Source organism: Oculina patagonica, chromosome 4 (assembly GCF_052425735.1).
Source record: "Oculina patagonica isolate OP01 chromosome 4, crgOcupat, whole genome shotgun sequence".
NCBI classification, from domain to species: domain Eukaryota; kingdom Metazoa; phylum Cnidaria; class Anthozoa; order Scleractinia; family Oculinidae; genus Oculina; species Oculina patagonica.
In genome coordinates, this window is record NC_135761.1 from 57,582,375 (window position 1) to 57,599,187 (window position 16,813).

At 38.9% G+C, this 16,813-nt stretch overlaps 1 protein-coding gene across 1 annotated transcript in view; it reads right to left on the reverse strand.

Moving 5' to 3' along the window:
* The window catches only part of LOC144650845 (uncharacterized), a 76,799-nt gene that overhangs the window by 58,380 nt on the left and 1,606 nt on the right, over nucleotides 1-16,813 (reverse strand). Inside the window, exons 2-14 of the mRNA XM_078510606.1 lie at nucleotides 15,939-16,100; nucleotides 15,292-15,462; nucleotides 14,529-14,717; nucleotides 13,329-13,499; nucleotides 12,313-12,495; nucleotides 8,317-8,546; nucleotides 6,362-6,597; nucleotides 5,549-5,767; nucleotides 5,040-5,298; nucleotides 4,077-4,188; nucleotides 3,213-3,418; nucleotides 2,399-2,637; nucleotides 807-912 (exon numbers count right to left, since the gene is read on the reverse strand). Of these exons, the coding sequence (XP_078366732.1) occupies nucleotides 807-912; nucleotides 2,399-2,637; nucleotides 3,213-3,418; nucleotides 4,077-4,188; nucleotides 5,040-5,298; nucleotides 5,549-5,767; nucleotides 6,362-6,597; nucleotides 8,317-8,546; nucleotides 12,313-12,495; nucleotides 13,329-13,499; nucleotides 14,529-14,717; nucleotides 15,292-15,462; nucleotides 15,939-16,100 (2,483 nt within the window). The remainder of the gene's footprint in view (nucleotides 1-806; nucleotides 913-2,398; nucleotides 2,638-3,212; nucleotides 3,419-4,076; nucleotides 4,189-5,039; nucleotides 5,299-5,548; nucleotides 5,768-6,361; nucleotides 6,598-8,316; nucleotides 8,547-12,312; nucleotides 12,496-13,328; nucleotides 13,500-14,528; nucleotides 14,718-15,291; nucleotides 15,463-15,938; nucleotides 16,101-16,813) is intronic.

Genomic DNA, 16,813 nt, shown 5'->3' on the forward strand with positions numbered 1-16,813 from the left:
GCTATGGGCATAAAAACCATTAACGCTGTAGCATTTCCAATAATTAACAATAGGCATGTTCATTCCTTTCTTTTGTTTGTGTCCTCTAGGCCTCGCTACCAAGCTGAATTTTAAATTTATCGAAAGAAGCCTATTATTGGAAAAGGTTGAGCAAAATATAGTGATTTGTCGCTGAGGCAAATAAAGTATCTGCGAGACACTGACAAAAAACGATATATTGCAAAAACCGTTCAATAGTCGTTTTATCATTCGATCACTAGTACTGAAGCATAAATTTGTTTTGCACAAGTATTCCTTCCGGAACTGCATGGCAACCGCACGGCTCTTTTTGAATTAGTGCGGACTAAACTTCGCTATCGATGATACGAGCTGAATTTCCGTTGCCTTTTTGTTTGTTTGTTTTTTTCGCCGTTTCTTCAGGCGTAGTAGACAAATTAAACCGCTCTTCTACACCTCTGGAAAACGACTTGCCATTTTTTCTCGGAAGTGGACTCAACTACGCATGCAGCTGTCAGACGCTAATGCGCACGAGCAAATCATTATTTGTAAGCAGTTGTTTGCAGATGACGTGGTGTACATGTGCTCTCGGCCAATGAAAAGGGAGTGAAAAATGCATCGAATGATAAAAATATTTATTTCTTACTTTCGTCTCTAAACTAACCTATACTGTCATATAAAAACAGAAATCCTCCAATATTACGAATTTTTAGCTTAGACAAACAACCTAGAAATTTTTAATGTGAACACGAATCTTTTTACATGCCCTTGTTTAAATTCTGTTCAACTGATAAAAATGTAATACTTACATCGTTATTAAAGTCTGCTGGTATTAGACAGTCGTAACCAAACTCGACTTTCATTCCAAACTGCACACCTGTGATGGGTATAGGCGCTCCAACTTTGTACGTTAACCTGCGATTTACAAAGAAAATTGGTGAAACACATTGTTAAAAAACAATCTTAGAAGTACACTTAAATGTACCGCGGAAAGGAAGCCACAATTGTTTTCAGAATCAAGTGAAGTCACGAGCCGTTAGGCGTGTAGCTTTACTTAAACATTTCGGATAATTGAGGCGCCATTTCTATGGCCTTTGAGAGTATAGTCCATGAACAAATTTTGGTTGTTTTGTTATATACAACACCGAAAATGTATAGCGAGTTAGATTAAAAACTCAGTGCAGATTCGCGCTCGTGTGTGACAAATCGCAAGATCGATCGTAGTTTTCCCTCTTGTAAAAATATTTGCTCCAGTTTTTCCAGTTAGCATTTCAGTATTCCATTTTTCCCCTTGCGTTTTGTTACACGTAGCGTCATATTCAAGGACTATTCATTTAAGAAAATAGATTTCATTCTCGTCCCCAGAGTAGGGCTTTCCACAAGTTGCTCGAGTTTTCCCCAAAAGTTGCCCGTAATTTCTCAAAAAATGCTCAAAAGATGCTCCAAAAAAACAAAAAAATTGCTTCTGATAGTAAAAATTGCTCGAAAGTTGCTCCAAAAAATCCAAAACGCTGCTTCTAATCAAGAGAATTTCTCTAAATATATGCTAATTTCCTTTTGAGGGTAAGATTTCTAAGCAGTTTTATACAATTTTACAGCAAAAGAAGTATCTAAATAACATATTAGAGAAAAATTTGTTAAATAACAGGGATTTCTTTAACGGTAATTGAAAAAAAAAATGCGAAGATATCGATGACGTCATGTTTTCTAACGAGTTTTGTGATGTTTTAATGGAAAATGAGCCGAAAATCTTCCGCAAATTTCGGAAATCTTCGGAAACGTTCGTATGGCCTTTGAACAACACTCGGATGATTTTCGGAGATCTTCGGTCTTGAAATTACTCAAAATGCATCAATTTGCTCGAGAGGAAAAAAGTTGCTCGAAGGGGAAAAAGTTGCTCAAAATATGAAAAGTTGCCAAAAAGTTGTCGAGCAATTTGTAGAAAGCCCTACCCCAGAGCCCTACAGCTGAGTCTGGGGCACGAGAAACAAGTCATACACATACTCTGAATACACATGGTTTGATTGGCCGGATATGAACAGAAGAAACCAATCAAACGAAACGTTTTAAAATCCCTTTGTTATACGAGAAAAACAAGAGTTTAAAAGTTTGTCTTTATAGGTTAGATTTGTTTAAATCCCGCCAATTAAATTTTGCGTCCCCAAAGCTAATTGTTCCTCGTGCCCCAGGTTTAGCCTGCTAAGAAAGACAAGCGGCTCTGGGTACAAGATGAATAGATCTCTACCAATGAGCGCCCAAGCGAGCGGGTTACGCCGGTATCAGAAGGCTCGAGAAATCGGGATTTCACTGTAATTCAGAAAGCAACGGTGAAGTTTCTCCTTAAATACTGGGCTATAAACAACATGAAACAATTAACATGCTTAGCTTTGTTCATTCGTACCCGAGGAAAATGTTTCCAATGCCGAGGAATGGAATGAAGAACGCCCTTCGCCAGATTCCACGCATGCCAAGTTTTCCACCGACTACCTGCTCCGTAAAATCGTATTCCAACACACCGAACAGGAACAGTTCGCTGCCAGGAGCCCTGATGCCGTCACGGTAAATGTCACCGTTCACCGGGACTTTGATGTCCGCACGGAATCCAATTTTGATATGTGTATTTGTATCATTCCAGTCAGCCTGAGAAGAAATTGAAAAGAACAGTAAACAAAAACACATACAGCCCTTTACCTCTCTCCCGAACAACGAAATTTTGGAAATCATAGTATGTTTTAGCTATTACTATCTTTTTTGTGAATTTTGTGAGTTTAATATGATCGAGGTCAATGAAACTCAAACCATGGTTTGATTTAGAATCGATTGCGTTCCGTTTAATTTTAAACTTCGATCGGTCATTGTTTTACAAAGTAAATTTAAGAGTCCAAAAGGTAGCTAAGCAGGAGAAAAGAGTACAGAGTGTTTTTAATTAAATAACAAACGAAAGAACGAAAACGTACTTATAAGATGCATTTCGTTAGGGAAGGAAATAAATAAATCAACAAAATAATGGCCCGAAATTGTGAAAAAACAATGGCTCCGGATTGCCCTCGAAATACAGACTAAAACAAAACTCAGGCCAGGTTAAGACAGAATGTGAGGTGACAGTAAGACACGCCAGAAATAAAACAAAAAAGAAATCACACAAAGCAATAAATGCATGCTCTGTACATGTCAGCTGTGAAACTAACAAAGAAGGCAAAGCTCTAGCAACTTACCTCTACGTACAACTCAAGCTTGTGAAAGTAGAGACCATCAAAGATACGAACATTAGCGAAACCTGTAGCGACTCGGATTTTCTTCCATTCGAAATGACCAGTGATATACCACTTGATTGTTGGCCCCACAATCATCTTCATGATTTCACAGAATTTATTGCCTTGGCAGTCTTTTGGTAGAACAATCTGGGCGGCGGCGAAAATTCCTACAACCAGTGACAATTAAAGGGACCGTGTCACGGGTTTTAGCCAAACTTAGGCATAGGAAATAACTATCAAATTCGTTTAAATGTATAAAATAACCTCTTAAAACAGTGAAGGAATATTTAAATAACACACCAAATGCAAAGAAGGTATGGATGGCCAAAAGTGATTAAGATTGAAACGGATTGCGATATGGGTGTTTGAAATATGGTCCGGTGGAACAGTTTTCAAAGTTAATCTTGTCTGCTTGTAACTTAAAATTTTAACGCCCGGGAGACACATCTAGTTGCAATGAAGCTATGGTTTTGTCATTTAGAATCAGAATTAATTTCTTTGCAAACATTTAGTTTCATATTCGCACCGTTGTCACCAAGAGTAGATGGAGGTGGACTGGGCATGTGTTTCGAAGGACAACAACAGCATAGTTAAATTAAAATTGCAATTCGCTGGACCCTGAAGGCAAAGTAATAGAGGTCTCCCAAATTAAAAAACAACATGGCGCAGAACTGTCGAAAAGGAACTAAGAGAGCTCAATCACAGTCGGAGCACCATTGAGAAACTGGCTGGAGACAGGTAAGGTTGCAGTGACTGCGTTGCGATGCACCACACCTGCGTGGTGGCCAGTAACTAAGTAAGTACAGTTTGCATATTTATACAGACCTTGGGGAACGCTGGTGAATACAAAGCTATGAAGAGGTTCTTTAGAAAACTTGGTTTCTGCATCTACGAAGAGCTGCTGAAAGGGTGCAGGAGGATGGAAGGATACTCCGATCTACGAGAAAATTTTGAAATAAAAAATGTTATTAATATAAGATTTTCGGATCTAGTTTGGACTTTAAACATTGACAAACCTGAAGATGTAAGATTATATTTTCAACTTTCTCACGGATTTGACTGAATTGAAAAGTTTCAGATTTTACGGTACATGAAGGTAGGGGGGGGGGGGGAAGAACTCAACAAAGCTTTATACGGGGAGGCAACCCCTTCCGTGGTCCATGGCCAAATCCTTTCCCTTTAATTCCATTTTTGACAGAAAATACAATGGTTTATTGCAATCTAGACATGCCGTGATGAGTTTGTGGAAGAACCACATACACTTAAGCATGCTTTAATAACTCTTAGATGTTTATAAAGGGGTAAAAATGAATAGGTAATTAGCGTATTTAATAAAATAAGAGTGAAAGATATTTAATAAAGATGTAAGATAAGGATTATATTGTATAGTGTGTGGTGTGAAGGTAATCTATTTTCTAATCTCCGTTGCTTGTTTCTTTCAATATATTCCTCCTTTAACGTTTATACCCTTCTATAAAAAAATTCGCCAATAATCGCCTAGTGTACAAACCTCGCGCAGCATTATTTAGAGAGGGTAGCACGTAACAGAAAAATTCTGATGAACCTGTGGCCCTCTATTTTATATTAGAAGTCAAAGCAATGCCAATCGTGGTTTGGTCACACACGTTTTCCCGCCCTTCGCGTCGGCTACATGTATTTGCTTCGAGTTTTGATTGGTTTATTGGATTGTCTGTGGCGTTTTTGATTTCTCGATTAGATTTCTTTCGTTTAAGTTTAATGACACTCAAATGATAACCGCTATAAGATGTTAGAACAAATTTGTTTTACCTCAAACTCTAGTCCAAGTTTGTCCAGGAAATCGACTCCAACTCCAGACAGTTTTTTCGCTAGTGCACCGTATGATTCACGATCAAAGGCAAACCCGACAGCGAATGTTGGTCGAGCAAATCTGATTCCTGTCAAAATCTCAACGTGAACAGGAACACCGAGTGCATCGATTGAAGCTGTGAATCTGAAGACGCCATTCTTTACCAGCTTCCTTACTATCTCCACAGGCTGCATGGTGAAATCCCAGATACCAGCTCCTCTACAAGAGAGAATAGCACAATTTTTCGTTTATTTTCAAGTCTTGCAATCCGTGTTTTTTATGAAACTTCTCTCCTGAAAAGACAACAGCAAAACCTGAATGGCGTAGCAATTTTTTTGTCGCTTTAATCTTCAAGCACCTATGATCCCTAGGACAAGATTTTAGATTGCTCAAAACTGATCCAAAACATCCACCCATTTTTAAACTTATCATAAGAGTAGCACGTAACTTTTAAGATTGAACAACTTACCTCAGTGCATCTATTAAGAAATCAGGTAAGGTGGCAGGATCCAAACCAAAGGAGGCCATCATATCAGCGAACGTAGCAGATGGAGCACTGCCTCTGGCGTACACTCCTCCACTGAAGACATCCTTATAAACTTCTGTCTTGAACACAGTTCCTGTTGCTATAGTGTAATCTCCTTTGGCTTTAAACGTCTGGGTATTTCCTTCGGTGTAGTATGAGAACCTACAATGAAAACGGTTTTTTAACGTTTGTTTCTGTTTTTCTTTTGTTTGTTTGTTTTTCTGCTTGTTTGTTTGTGTTCCTTTGCTCTTGAGAAATAAAAAAGCAACAACGAACGTTCGTTCGTTTGTTTATTCTTTTCTCGTTCGTTCGTTCGTTTGTTTGTTTATTTGTTCTTTTCTCGTTCGTTCGTTCGTTTGTTCGTTAATAATAATAAATGACAAAAGATGTATTATCATGAGATATACAGCCATGAGATTTCAATCAAAAATGAAAACATCTGGCAGACGTTTTCAGTGTCTTAACTTTGACAAATCGTTAAAAACTAATTACACTTTGCTCTCCTTTGAATGATTAACTTAATATCTTCACCTTGGTGTTCAAGGCGCATCTTGTGAATGAGCGAAATTATTTTGTTATAATTTTAGCTCCGTTATGGCCACAAATGCATCAAAATCGCCATGACACTGCCCCTTTAAAGAGATCACGGGCTCTGTTCTTCAATTTTTGTCCCAGTGTTACTCTTTGGAATTTCTGCGCATGCTTGACTGAGAAAATATCAGAACTGAGTTCATTTGACACAACTGCTCCTCTTACCTGACGTCCTTCATCACATATCCGGTCAGCGGTACATACTCATCAGAGCTTGCGCACTGGAACTCGTACTTTCTGAGAGCTTGTGACTCGTCAATCCAAATGGTAAACGCGGGAACATTCTCAGTTACCGCGGGCTTAGTCCATTCCGGTAGAGCATCGATATCGTCGTAGTATCCTGCCTTGTTATTGTTTCTGATTTTACTGATGGTCAGTGGATCGATTATCTCAAAGCATACCTAAATGCCAACAGAAAAAACGTTAAAATCCCCCTTGACATATTAAGTTTTTTTTTTTTATTGGAAGCTAACTGTGATGGCCTTAGTGGAACATTTCAGAATTGTCGATGAGTATACTTCTAGTATCTAGCTAATGTTGCCAACAATATCCTTTCCGCTTTGAAAACGTCTTAGCAAAGTCAGAAAATTGTTGATCTGATAGCCTTTACATTAACACTTCTAAATTATTTCAGTAAAAGATAACTTTGAAGCTGGACTACCTTAATGTTACTATTGTTAGCGGCTACTAATTTAATCGCTTAATTATATAGCTGTCAGTAAATCCTATATTGTCAGCGCAGCTATTTTTCCTTAATTTCTGAGAACTGTCCAATTTGGGATTAAATTTGGATAGTTTCGAATAGGACTTTCAGGTAAAATGCACAAACTGTCCAATTTAAGAAAAATTGGACAGTTTTGTCTCAGCCAATCAAATCGAAGGAAAAGCGACATGTGACGGATATCAGCCAATTAGCATTAAGCATAGCGTCAGCCCGATAAACTTGTCGCATTGTTAGTCGACAATGGCGGAATTTTTAAGGCAAGTTTGCTACGTTTTTCCATTCCTTTTGAGCTTTCCAGCAATAGTAACAACAAAGAGAAATTTTCTACGTTGTCAGAGGAGGAGCTAGCTACACTAAGAAGCAAAAACTAAGAGCAAAACGCCTCTAATAGTACAAAACTTGGGTGAACGTAAGTGCAGCGAAGGGAAGCAAGAAATCTGTCAGATATTCATCGCCACGAGCTGGATGCAATTCTTTGTCGTTCATGATGCTGAAATTCGAAAAGAAAACACGGCCATGAAGTATGAACGAAATAGTGGAAAGGAGTATGTCAGATTCAAGAAGTTGTAAAGCTCTTCGGACACTTTGTTTACGACTTTCGTTGATTGATGCAGTGTTTTCACTCACTTTGTAGCAAGCTTCGCAAACTCAGGTGAATAAAATTGCACTGTTTTGTTTAATTTTTATTCGTGAAGACAATGCTTTGAGTGAGTTGCATGTGCTGTGTTATGCCTACTATTGTTGAATGTTTTTCCCGCTCTGGACATATAAAAAAGTTTATAATTTACGCTGGATTGACTGACTATAAAAAGCTATATAATTAATATGTAACCGGACTACATGCTTGTCCAATTTGGAAATAATTAGATTCAAAAAATTCCTCTGACAGCCAAATTGGACTCGGCCTACGGCCTCGTCCAATTTTGGCTGTCCTCGGAATTTTTTTCATCAAATTATTTCCAAATTGGACAGCATGTAGTCCAATTACGTATACAAATTTAGTTCTTGCTAAAATTTGTCTCGGTCAAATTTAATACTCGTTAAATTTAAGTACCTCCCCCTCCAACCCTAAAGGGAAACAAAATAAGCATAGTCGACTTGAAAAATTCTTTTAAAAAAAGATGCCGGTATCTTTGTTCTTTTTGGCAATGCAAATGTTCGTTCAATTTCAAGGGAGTTTGTTCTTTTACTAAACATTTATTTCCATCTCAGCTATATGTTCATTAAAAACTGGTTTACACAATATCACTACATTTTTAATTTTTTCGGAAATGGCTAAATTAAATAGTCGCTGGCAACTCTCGGTTGTTACTAATTTTTCCATTAAATTTTTAGCCAATCACAGTTAGCGTACTGTTGCTGTCGCTGTGTAGAAATCGTTAGGTAACCCACAAACCTTCTTCAGCTGTTTTTGTCCATAATCGTCTTTATCATCAGGCACATTTTCTACAGCAAACCATCCGCTTTCTAGCTCAGTTCTCATAAAACCGAACTCTGCATACACAGCAAAGGGAATGTCGTTTTTGTAAGATCCAGAAGCTGAGAACTTTTCGGTTGCACCACACTCAAGAGCAATCCACGAATTGGGATCGGCTGCAGTTTTGTCGGGCTTGTTCGGCTGGTAAGCTAAAAATATCGATAATATATACAGTTTAAAATCAAGGGGTTTCAGTGAAAAACAATAAACATTGTATAAGCATTTTCTTAGCGTGCCAGTTGTATAAAGATGGGTCTGAAGGCTTTTTCACTGGGAAAATGGGATCTGGTTCACTGGGACCAGGAATCACAAACAAAAAATAGGAATGGGACTGGGTTTTCGGCCAAAAATAGGTTGGAAAATAGGACTTGGGCAAAATTTGGGCCCGGGAATTGGTACATACTCCCACCCCTCACCCCTTCAGGACCCTTAACAAAAAGCAACCTGCTAGAGATCGATTGCAAATACGGAGCTGTCACTTGCACAAACCCGTGACAGTTTTTTTTCTTTGGTTTACATTTTACCACAGTCCAGCAATGGATCTTCGAGCTCTAAAGTCTATTCCCATTTGTTAACACTAATTAAAGAACATAGCATGAAATCAAGGAATATTTAAAGTAATTTCACTCGGCGTTTCGGCTCGTCCCTCGTCATTTTCCGGGAATAAAGAGTTCTTTGAATGCAACAATCTGGATACAATTCAGAAAATTTAATTTCATTTGAGACGAAAGACGGCGGCCACTCGATAAAAATACTTATTTTTCACATGGCTCGTTTTCCTTTGTTCTTCCAGGCTGATTATATTGAATAAACCCCGCTAATTAACAACTGTCTGAAAAGCTGGGGGCGGCTTTGATTGTAACAGGGGAGAGCAGGGCTGATATTCTAATATCCCCCTAGGGGAATATTAGAGTTGATAATCCCCTAGGGGAATATTACGGTAATATTCCCCTCGTAGCACAGCCACATGCTTCGCATTACAAACAAAACAACAACTTTACTTAAATAACGTTACATTTATTTTATTTTGACTGTTGTTACATTTTAAATACTACTGAGCAAATGCTTAATTGGAAACATGAGAAATGCGTTCCGGAACTCTAGCCTCGACGTTTGCTTTTCCAGAATTCCGAAGCAGTTCATTCCGTTCGGTCACATACTCCAAACATTCAAACACCAAAAGGTTACCTTTTTTAGTGTTCTTCGGGATCTCTCACTGTTCCTTGCCAGCAGCTCTTTAATTTGTCATCTTCAACGATGATATCTCTAGCCTCTTCGACGTTTTCTTCTCATTTGTTTTCGCCTGGTTAAAGCTAAACAACCTTTCTGTCGCCTCCTCAATGCTAAACTGAGCGTTTTCGTAGTCCTCTTCCAGATTCTTAGAGGAAAGCAATTTCTCCAAGTAATTGCCTGGATTTGTCGAAAAATTTGAACTTTCCTTCGCAGACTCACTCACTTCTGCCAAATTTGCAGTAAAGTGGTGAAGAAAGGTGGTTACAAAGTTGTCGGAACTATTAGGCAATTGCAAAATCCGAATGCGTACTTTCGGAATCTTTAATCTATTGTAAAGCTTGTTTGGCACGCATATTGTTTGTTTTGGTCGGCGTATCAAAAACGAAAAAATAACCTGTTTATTATAAAATTTAACAATGTGAAAACCCAAGTGCGTCTTTTCGGAACCTTTTTCTTGTTGTTAAGTGCATGAGGACATCACGGCGATGAAAATGTGTAATTCAGCGTACCCGAGTCAGGTCGGGTTATTTAATATTCACGAGGCCCCCGGAGCTCCGTATCTTAGTAACGCGCAGTCTTTGTTGACGTATTGTCCAATCGGGAATCACCAAGGGAGTCTCAAAGCGGTACAGTCAACTCTCGCCTTGCGGACACCCCGCTATTGCGGACGCTCGATATTACGGACAAAATTCAGATCCCCGGCGAAAGTTATAGAGGTTTTACTGGAAATGACTCCCGCTATTACGGACTCTCGCTATTACGGAATTACGGACACTTTCGTGGTACCAAAAGAACAATTTTATTGTTTTGACTCTCGATAAAGCGGACACCATGAACTTCTCACATAACATTATTGCAGAAGTCTTTTGCAATAATTATTTTTGCAATTATTTTTGCATCAATTGCTTCAGTAGCTGTACACCAGACTTTGCTTTTTCACTTCAGCTTGCGCCCTTTTCTTTCAGACGACTCCCTTTGAGAGATCAAACCCTCAAACCCTCGACCATTGTCATCGTCCATACCTAACGACTTCTGAGTCTTTTCACGACTGTTGATAAGCTCGTCATAGTCCATACTATTTAACCTATGTTAACGCCATTTTTTTCCTCACACCCCGCTATTACGGACTCTCGCTATTACGGACACTAAACGAAGTCCCGAGTGTGTCCGCTATAACGAGAGTTGACTGTACCTTGAAACCGAGGTTTGGGAACTGGTTCGTCGGTTCGAGTGAAAGTCAAAACCGGTTTTGAAGGCAAAACATCGAAAATAGTTTACTTGAATCTTCAACAGTTTAATAATTCAAAGCATTAGTATATGTTTCTTCGGAGAATCGAGCACGTACACACTTCTATAAAACCTTTTAACTACAGGCGCTGCAAAGTTTCGGCATGAAAGATCGCACACACGCGTGGGCAACGAAGCCAACTGATCGAGATAATTTTTTTCTTTTGGAGCGTACGCGTTCCACAAGAATTAAATCACCACTTCAACAAGCTTACGAAGGTGTTTATAACAGCAAAGAACTCTTTAATAAAAGAAACCATTCCTGATTTAGATGAAATTGTTGCGCTAAATGTGCTTACGATATTTCTGTTGAATAAACAAATGCGACAAGTCAAGTCTCGTCGGCGCGGGAAAAACATTTGTTTTTCTTCGGCGTGCCTACATCAAAACAACAAAGAAAAGCATGTTTCATATTGTTTTAAGCCAGCGTTGATACCTCGCCCATGTGAAAAATAAGCCGGTTATTTTTAGGCAAAGAGGGGATATGTGATTTATTCACCTCGGGCTGCGCACTCGGTGAATAAATCACATATCCCCTCTTTGCCTAAAAATAACCCTTACAAAATTTCTTCATAAGTGAAGGCCTAGGACATTCAGTCAGCCAGGGAAATTTCATTGCAGGTGATCGGGGTACATAAAGCAAAGAAGCTTATGAAATTTGTTTTGTCCATGAGAGCAAGTGAAAATCACCTCCAATCAAGTGGAATTTCGTTAAATTTCCATTTTTTTTTCGGGATCTCGCTTAATTCTGATCATTTCCATAAAAACTTACGGCAGCCATTTGAGCGGGTCTGAATGGGGTTTAGTTTTTAATGTTTTGCCTATAATTTTAAGCGTTGCTGTTACATTGGTCAATTTTTCAATGTTTACTATTTTCGGAGAAAATACTGTTAAGTGTTTGAAGTTTTTTCGTGAAAATTTTTAGCATTGTTAATCCTTATCTGCTCTTCAAAAATCAGATAAAACCACTCATAAACTTAGAGAAAATGTTTTAGATTACTGCACGGAAATCTTCGGTAGTCTTCGGACATCTTCGGTAGTCTCCGGACATCTTCGGTAGTCTTTGGGAATATTCGGTATTCTTCGGAAATCTTCCGAACTGATCGGGAATCGTCGAAAAATGGCCGATAACTTCTTCATATACTAAACAAAATAATATTGGCCTTTTTGAAGCCGTTCTTGTTTCTTTTTTGAGAAAATTAACTGTTACAGTCAACCTTTTACTGTTAATGTTAAAATGCCTAAAATTTTACTATTTCATGTTACAGAGCCAAAAAATTAAGTGTTTAGTGTTATCGAGGTACCCCTATTCAGACCCTCATTTGAGTTTTAAAAAGGTAGCATAGGAAGTTATTATCTGGAATTTCTGGATTTATTTTTTTAATAATTTCTTACTAGTGCATCCATCCGTGGGACAGATTTTCTCTTCCACTGCAAGGCCTGCACAGTCATCACCGCCATTTACCGGAGGGGGATTGGTGCAGGTTCTGGTCCGTTTCGTGGTACCCTGCAGGCAATATTTGGGCTCTGTGCATGTGCTCCAAGATGAATACGCTGACCATCCTCCGTTGACAGCACCTGTTTACAAATACGATAGCATTGAAATATATTCACATTCAACGGAAATAAAATGATTTTTTTCTAGAAATGATAGTTTTTCATGCGGATTACTTGGGTTCCTAATGAAAACCTCGCAAGTCGTATATTAGCTATAATAGTGAGCTTTAGCCGTAATGACGACGGCGAATCCGAGGACAGCGCGTGGTGCAAAATGAATTTATATTTTACTCGAGAATCTCGTGCTTATCCAGATGCATTCAGTATATCGATTGGTTTTGGAACTAGCTCCAGCTGATTACGTAAAGAAAGCGTTCATCCCTAAATAGAAATACCGAAATTTAGCCGTCGTTGTTCACGTTCTCCAATACCCAGAACTTGGTTTTTCACGTTCTTTTTCGAAGAGAACAGTCAAGGATTTAAAACACACGTGCATAGCTATTATTCTGCTCATTAAACCTTTTGTTTGGTGACGGTTTCGTTCACGTTGCCGTCGTTGTTTGCTAAAGCTCCCTGATAATTAATGGCCATCCGAAAACGATCACGGTGACCCCAATTCTTTTCTTTTTTTGTAGTGCTCATAACATAATTACCAACTGGTTCAAGTGTTATAAAATTTTAAAAATATTCGTTCTTTTTCAGTGGAATCACCTTAATTAATAGCACTAAATAGCTTTTTTTCCTTTTTTTTTAACTATTCCAAGCGGCTGCTTTTTTTTTAATATCTACAAATTATTGATATAAGGTGTAAGAAAAGAAGCAAAGCAAAAATGAACAGCAAAAAAACTTTTCATTATAATTCTTTTCTTAACTATAACTTGCAAATCTAACATGTACAAATCTCAAGAGCTTACCAGGGCATGACGTCAGTTTGCAGCTCTTGGCCTGAGTGAAGTCACCAGTGCAGTTTTGTCCTCCATCAGCAGGGGTCGGGTTATCACAGGGTCTGCTTCTAGACTGGGTACCAGTCCCACACGTCTCACTGCATGATGTCCATGGGGACCACATACCGAAACCGCCATCAACTGTAATTGAAACAAACCAATTGAGTAAAGCTGTGCCATTTGACATTTTAGTTTAGCAATTAAATGATCACATGTAAAATTAAAATAAACTAAAAAGGGGCTTGATTATCCAATTTATTAATCATCATCATCATCATTATCATCATCGTGGCTTAACTTTGAAAAAAGACCGCAGCGCCCATTTGCGACGACATTTTGTGCGGTAGGCACGCAAATAGCCTCATTTCTCAATGAAAATCAGGCAGTTAACTTTCTGGTAGGTTACTTGTTCTCTCTTTTTTTCAGAAGATTGCATTTTTTACTGTGCAAACTTGAGAAGGTAATTTTTCTTTTCTCAAAGTGAGGTCAGTTTAACCATTTTCACTGTGGATATAGCCACTCACTGCACAGACTAAGCTAAGATATGAGCAGTAAGACTAAGCCTTGGCAGAGGATCGTATGACAGAGATATTCAAGGCAGCTACACGTACATGGCGGCGTAGAGTAAACTGTAATGAAGTCTATAAGTCCAAGATCACGAGTTTATTGACAATCTAGATGCAAACTTGACAACTCTCCACCATCAGTGCTGCAAAGTGTATCGAAGCTCCTGGGGGGAGGGGTACTAAAAAAACAAGTATACGGCAGTCTTCGCCACGAGATCTAAACCCTTACTCTTTCATGTACCATTTTCAATAGAATGGTAATCCCTTCGTATACTTTTGATAGAAAAATGGCACCCTTTCATATACCTGCAGAGGGAATACTGCCATCTTGTTTCTTAATTTTCACTCAAATAATATTTAAATACTTTAATGAATCGACCGTTCGGTGGGTCTGTTCTAGACTTTTTGTAGTCTTTTTAAGTACCAAAATGACAGTGTTACCTCTTCTTTTGTGTACTCGAACTTGTACCCTACCTTTTTATATACCTAGAGCCAGAAAAACGTATCCCTTTTGGGCGAAGCATCTCCGTATAGTTTACTTTAGGAAGTACCCCCCACCCAGGGATTGAAAGGCAAATATTTCCACTCCTTATGACTTACAAACCTGGACAAGGCTTGAAGCATGATCTGGCCGACTCTGTACCGTTTCCAACACAGGCTTTCCCGCCATTCATTGGGGGTGGTTGATTGCACAGTCTTGTTCTTTGCAAAACTGTTCCTCCTGATATTCCACATGTTTGAGAACACTGTGTCCAAGGAGTCCAGGAACCCCAATTGCCATCGAGAGGGCCAGCTAAAACATACAACAATTTGAAAATTGTGTTAAATGCAAGCGTGGGGTGTCTGTGGTCGATTTGCATAACTTAGCTTTGTTACAAAGACAAGGAGTCCGAAATTTTAATTTATCGACTTTGAAGATCTAGACTGACAGAACAAAATTAAAGAATTAGGCCAAAATCGTATACAATTCTTTCGCATCTCAGTATAAAAGATCACCTCAGGTTTTGATAGTAGTTTATATAACTTATATTTTGTATCTATAATGTTACTGGCGCCTGCCTTTTCATCCCCCCCCCCCCCCCCCACCCCTTCCCAAAAAGAATAGTGTCTTCCAACATAACGTTTTAGATTTTTGGTCATTTTTTTATAAACCCTGAAGTTATATACGCGCACATAAAGCTACCCTGGATCTGGCGGCCCCTAACAAAGAAACTGAATTGAGGTTTCCCTGTTGCAGCTACTCCCAAGACAAAAATAGCATCGTTTGCATCGAAAGCAACATGAACTAGTCAAAGTTAAAGAATCAGGTTAATTTTAAAAACCACTTAAGTATGATAAAAATGCAACAATGCTTTCGACAGACTTACTTGGACATGGTCCAACACATTCTAGCTTCGTTTGAAATGTGTCTCCAGAACATGGCTTCCCGTCCGGGGTGGGTGTGGGGTTAGTACAATGTCTGGTTCTGTTGACTATGGATCCCCCACACGGGTCTTCACAGAGTGACCACTGACTCCATTCTGTAAAGCCGCCATCAACTGAAATGACATTAAAACGGGTATAACGAGTATTCATTATCTTCCCATTTGCCTTAATTGGAGGTAAATGTGCAGCACTTACGAAAATCAGTACAAGAGGAATTTTGGCTTGCTTGCTATTTGGTGCAAGAGGAATTTTGGCTGCTTGCTATTGTTCATTTATACACCCGCAACATAACAATCTAACCTGTTATCTCATTTTGAGGGAGTCCGCAGTATTTTCAGAGACGTTACCAAGCGACAGATCGTACAACTACTGCGTTATGTGACGTGGCAATCTTCTGTGTACAGGGGAGTGTTCGCGCCCTTTTCAACTTTTCTTTTCGATTGGATATGGAAATTCTTAAAATTCTCCAGGCGCTTCTATCGGGATTTGCCAAAACTGACACCACTACTTTTGCCTAAAGAGCGCAGATTCTTGACTTTTGGATAAATTCAGAGTTACGACTAAGCATTAAAGTTTACTCTGTACTCACTCATGCAGTCCATTTGTTCCGAACTTTCTCCTTCGTCGCAATACTGTCCATCTTCACTTGGTATCGGATTAGTGCAAGTTCTTGTTCGAATGCGCTGATTTCCCGCGCAAATTCCGGCAGCACAGCCGCTCCAACCTGACCAGCCTGACCAACCTCCGTTCACTTTCGCGCCAAAAACAGGGAGAGAAAAAAGACAGTGATCAGTTACCGTGTTTTGCAAAATATACATTGTTATTGTGGTAGATTCAACACGTTAAACAATGTCTAAACCTTTTTAGTAGAAACTCAACTGTGTTCTATTGGAAATCCGCTAATCTGATTGGTTCTTCCAATGTTTTCTATTTTAACAATAGAGTGTTTCTGTCGAGGAACTATCGGCTGATAGTTGCCCCGCGGAAATTTGATGTTCTTAAAACAAATATTAGCCCGAGAAGCGAAGCTTCGAGGGCAAATATGCTAGTTTTAAGAACATCAAATTTCCAAGGGGCAACTATCAGACCGATAGTTCCGAAAAAATTTAGTTGTTCACCACTAAATTTTCTTCCGCGCGCACATACAAAAACAAGCATCGTAAATTATTTTTACTTTTGAGGATAATAAACTCAATTGAAAGCCGAAATTTAACAAACGAAACAAAACCAAACGAGAAACCCACTAAATGCAGTGAATTTGGTTGGGTTTTTTTTGTCTGCAGGCAGCTTGTTTACAAAAAACAGTCACGGGCGGGCACTATCGATCCGGGCATTTTTCACGGGAGGGCACTATGGGCGATAATGCCCCCGGCGGACGGGCATTATCGCGTCACGTGTTCAATTTAAACCAATTAGAATCGGAGAAAATTTAGTGGTGAACTATAATCGCCGATAGAAAACAGT